This window comes from Ursus americanus, chromosome 32 (genome assembly GCF_024610735.1).
Source record: "Ursus americanus isolate L20-20 chromosome 32, mUrsAme1.1.p, whole genome shotgun sequence".
Taxonomy (NCBI): domain Eukaryota; kingdom Metazoa; phylum Chordata; class Mammalia; order Carnivora; family Ursidae; genus Ursus; species Ursus americanus.
Window position 1 is genome coordinate 578,446 of NC_142158.1, and position 5,248 is coordinate 583,693.

General features: G+C 38.8%; 1 protein-coding gene across 1 annotated transcript; it reads left to right on the forward strand.

Moving 5' to 3' along the window:
- Positions 1-2,906: 2,906 nt before the first annotated feature.
- LOC123794431 (olfactory receptor 2W1-like) lies at positions 2,907-3,851 on the forward strand. Its single transcript, XM_045800611.2, has one exon. The coding sequence runs from the start codon at positions 2,907-2,909 to the stop codon at positions 3,849-3,851; it is 945 nt and encodes a 314-aa protein (XP_045656567.2).
- The last annotated feature ends 1,397 nt before the right edge of the window (positions 3,852-5,248 follow it).

Genomic DNA, 5,248 nt, shown 5'->3' on the forward strand with positions numbered 1-5,248 from the left:
TACAATAATAGCTAAAATTTGAGACCAAGGCTTTGAAAAGTCCTATGTTTGGACTCACAACATAAAATTACATAAAGTGTAATTTCAGGCTTCACACTTCCAATAAGGATACCTGGGTTCTTAAGAGACCAAAGCTGACACTGAGCTGGTAATGTATTTCACCTGCTAAACCTAGCTAACATCTGTTTTAGGAACTGCATGTGCATCATGGATGCTCACAGCCTTCTCCAGTGGAATAGCACACCTGCAGTACTGTGTTGATCTCTCAACTCACTAATGGAAGGCATTCAATAAACCATGGTAAGTCCATGGATAGAAACCAGAAAAGCATGGTAATTAAACATCATACAGTGTTAGGAAGAGCTGACAACCATCAAGCACTTAGTCTGGGAACATAAAGCTAAGGGTATGTTTGATAATAGCTTCTAATATTAAATGAAACTCAAGTTTAAGGAGTCAAACTAAACAATGTTGTCTAGAGATGCACATTTGAGTAATAAAATTTAAAAACCAAGGAGGTTACAATAAACAGGATAGGGATACTTCGGGAGACAGGGTGGGTGATGATCTGACGAGTCATGAACAGAAGCTCCTACGGTGGTAGGATTCTATTTCTTGATGCACATGTTAGTTACAAGAATATCCACCTTAACTCATCAAGCTTTGGCTTTTTTCTTTTATTGTGTAACAAAACTGGTTTTTTAATAACAAAGCCATGTTGAATTGACTTAGTCCATGTATTTCCAGAATAAAGACAAAGAGCCAATGCTCTGTTAAAGAGGCATCTCTCACTCCCATAAGGAGTCAGAGGCACAGATGAAAGGACAGCTATGAAGCTCTGAAAACAGGAGTCGTGTGAATATTCTGTGGAAGACCTCCTTCAGGGGCAGAAGGCTGGATCGTGCTTTCTGAGTCTATTTCAACTCTAAAATTCTATGGCCTTTTAATTCCCAACACTATCCCAACCTTACGTGGTCAAAGAATACTGAGTGCATTTTGTAATCAACCATGTTGGGAGCTAAGTCCTCTGTCCTCTCCTGCCTCTGGGTTTATCGGTTCAGTATGTACATCTTGCTTGTGGGCCCTTTTGTGTACATGAGTGTCTGTGCATTTAAAAGTTATGTCAATGTAAAATTGTAAGCATTCCAGTTTAGTTCTAGACCATCATAAAATTAGCAGTGTGAAAAATGAAGACGGGAAGGAGTGAGAAGAATACTAATAATCTGTGGGTTGGTGAATACAATTTTTAATTTTGAGGATTAAATATGAACCAAGCACTGTTGCTAGTGTTATCACAAATACTAATCTTCACCACCTCTCTTGCAGGATATTATTATCATCACTGAACATATAGAGAACCTGGTGTATAAACAGTTTACAAAACTGCCCAGGGACACATTACCTCCTAGTAGTGAAGCTGCAATTTGACACCACGCTCTGAGTCCAGAATTTGCACTATGCTCAATTTAGCTGACATCCAACCACAAAAAAATCTTCATATTCATAAATTAAATTAAATTTCCATTTTGAGAAATAATACATCCCTATCTCATACTACTTGGTAATAACAGTTCCTTCTTCATGATTGTAACATTATCATGTTTTAATTGAACTGCTTGGAACAATGATATACTGTAGGTAATTTACCTTATTTACTGTAACTGCAGCAAATAAATTTATTATATCTTGGCTCCAAACCCACTACGAATACAAAGACCCCTAGTTCTGAGGTTCATGGTCAGATATTATATGAAAAAAATTATAAACCAAAAGAACAGAAACTAAAAAAATTAAAATTAATTCAGTAATAAAATATTCCATCTATTTAATGATAAAGTATTCACAAATAGTGAAATATATGTCTTCTTTATCTCTTTTCAGTAATCTTTCAGAAGTGAAATAAGATTTTATCAATAGGGTTCCAAAGCAACCAGAGGATTGAATCCTATGATTGTTAATTTCCATGTGGAAAAACAACACAATAATCATTTAAATAGCTGCTTTTTGTTCAAGTAACCTACCTTGTTACTTTTGCTGAATGGCCAGAAGAGTAGAGGCTAACATAGGTGGTTGATGTGGGTTTGTGATAGCCAAATGTTTCTGAAATTAAAAGTTCAATTTTTTACTCTGTGACAAGACAGTAAGGATATTTAAACGGTGTAATAGCAGTCATGAAAGGTATTCAAAGAAACACATGGCCTCTGTACATGGAAATGAAGGTCAACAGGAAAGATTATATTTCCTGGCACCCAAATCACATGTAACAAAAAAGGGCATTATGGTGGAGAACACTAAAATTGATACAGGAACAGCAGTGTCTGCAAAGATGAAGAGGAGGGGAAACATGAAGAGGATGTTGGTGGTGATGGAGATTACAACAGCTGGAATGCGTACATTTGGAAGTGAATATGAAAAGGGATCCTACTACCAAATGGTGAAGTTTATCTCAGGAAAATGGATCATTTAGCTTTTTACCCCAAACTCCACCACTTTGATAAGGGAAAAAATTGTCATGATAGAGTGATACTTATCCCATACATTTAAGCAGGACAACTCCTCAAAATATATCGCATTCTTAAAGTATATCATTAACACAGGGGTTTAGTAGCTTTCCAAGTACATAGAACTATAGGTGTCATGGCTTATTAAGCCCTTTCCATGACTTACAATTCATGTGATTGGGTTACCATGTTATTTTATAACCACTCTAGTTATGAGTAAACATGGAGAGGGAAATATTGGACAATTAACACAGGAAAATATTAATAGAAGTGTTCCAAACGGGAGAGAGCAAAAAACAACTGCATCTGGGATACTCATGGCAAAGTACAGAGATTTTTATTTCTGCCTAGAGCTGATGCTATTTTGATTACCGTGATTTGTCTCCTAGACTTTCCTAAGGAGCCATGGACACAAACAATGGAAGTTCTACTACGGATTTCATCCTGCTGGGGTTTTCTGATCGACCCCAACTGGAACGCATCATCTCTGGGCTTGTCTTCATCTTCTACATTGTGACTCTGGTAGGAAACACAACCATCATTCTTGTATCTTACCTAGACGCCCAGCTCCACACTCCCATGTATTTCTTCTTATCCAATTTGTCTTTTTTGGATCTCTGCTATGCAACTAGCATTGTCCCCCAGATGCTGGTGAATCTATGGGGTCCAACAAGGTCTATTACCTATGGAGGATGTGTGCTCCAGTTCTTCTTTGCCCTTGACCTGGGATCTGCTGAATGTCTTCTCTTGGCTGTGATGGCCTATGACCGCTATGCTGCTGTCTGTCAACCTCTTCACTACACAGTGATAATGCACCCTCAGCTTTGCCAGAAGATGGTGCTCACTGCCTGGTTGGGTGGCCTTGGCAGTGCCTTAACTGTTTGCTCCTTAACTTTGAAGTTGCCCAGATGTGGGCACCGAGAGGTGGATAATTTTTTCTGTGAGATGCCAGCATTGATCAAGATGGCTTGTGTCTACTCAAAAGTAATTGAGATCACTGTATTTGCTCTTGGAGTGGTATTTCTTCTAGCACCTATATCACTAATTCTCATCTCATACGGATTTATCACTCAAGCAGTTGTGAGGATCAAATCAGAGGCAAGGTGGCGTAAGGTCCTTAATACATGTGGCTCCCACCTCACAGTAGTAACTCTGTTTTATGGAACAATCATCTACATGTACATGAAGCCACAGAATAGCACATCCCAAGATGAGGGGAAGTTCCTTTCTCTCTTTTACACGATCATCACACCCACCCTTAACCCTCTGATCTACACTTTAAGAAACAAAGATGTGAAGAGCGCAGTAAAGAGAATAATGTGTGTAGAAAAATGGTCAGCGAAGTCATGAGTTAGAGGAAAGAGAGCAAGGAAATAATATAGACCTTTACCAACAGAAGATGAATCAACTCAGTTATGCAAAGAGTATTTATTGGGAGTTTAACACATACCAAGAATTGCACTAGGTACTGAGTTTCTAAATAAGTAGAAAGAAGACAAAAATTATGGGATAAAGATACAGATACATAAAAAAACTGCAATCCATATAATTAGAGAACTTCAAGATTTATCAGGGGTTGGGGCACCTGGGTGGCTCAGTCAGTTAAGTGTCTGCCTTCGGCTCAGATCATGATCCCAAGGTCCTGGGATCAACCCCTAATAGGGCTCCTTGCTCAGTGAGGAGTCTGCTTTTCCCCCTCCTTCCAACTCATGCTCTCTCTCTCACTATCTCTGTCTCTCTCAAATATTTTTTTTTAAAAAGATTAATAAGGTTCTCAGACAAGTAAACACATAATTATAAAATGTGAATAAGCACAGTAATAGAGATAAGTACAACATACTAAGTAAATGTTTTGGAAGGAAACTTATTTTAATGTAGGCTTGCACTGGACCCACCCTGATTTCTTTCTTCCCAGAATTGCCACTTTCAGGGGAAACAACACTCCCTTTCATGGCCCTGATACTGCCAGCAGGGCCCCTGTGCTGGAGAGCAACTACCCCCCAATATCCATTTCACAATCAACTTCTAGTTTTAACGGAGCACAGGGTCCCATGCTGCATATCACATTTCTTTTTTTTTTTTTTTCTTGGTGGAAAATGTGTTTTGTTTTTTTTTAATTTGTTATTATGTTATGTTAGTCACCATACAGTACATCATTAGTTTTTGATGTAGTGTTCCATGATTCATTGTTTGCCTGTAACACCCAGTGCGCCATGCAATATGTACCGTCTTTAATACCCATCACTGGCCTATCCCAATCTCCCACCCCCCTTTCCTCTGAAACCCTCAGTTTGTTTCGCAGAGTCCATAGTCTCTCGTGGTTCATTCCCCCTTCTATTTACCCCCCTCATTCTTCCCTTCCTTCTCCTACCAATCTCCCTGCTATTCCTTATGTTCAATAAATGAGTGAAACTACATGATAATTTTCTTTCTCTGCTTGACTTATTTCACTTAGCATAATCTCCTCCAGTCCTGCCCATGTTGCTTCAAATGTTGGGTAATCGTTCTTTTTGATGGCTGAGTAATATCCCATTGCATATATGGACCACATCTTCTTAAACCAGTCATCTGTTGAAGGGCACCTCGGCTCCTTCCACAGTTTAGCTATTGTGGACAATGCTGCTATGAACATTGGGGTGCATAAGGCCCTTCTCTTCACTATGTCTGTATCTTTGTGGTAAATACCCAGTAGTGCAATTGCTGGCTCATAGGATACCTCTATTTTTAACTTTTTAAGGGACCTCCAC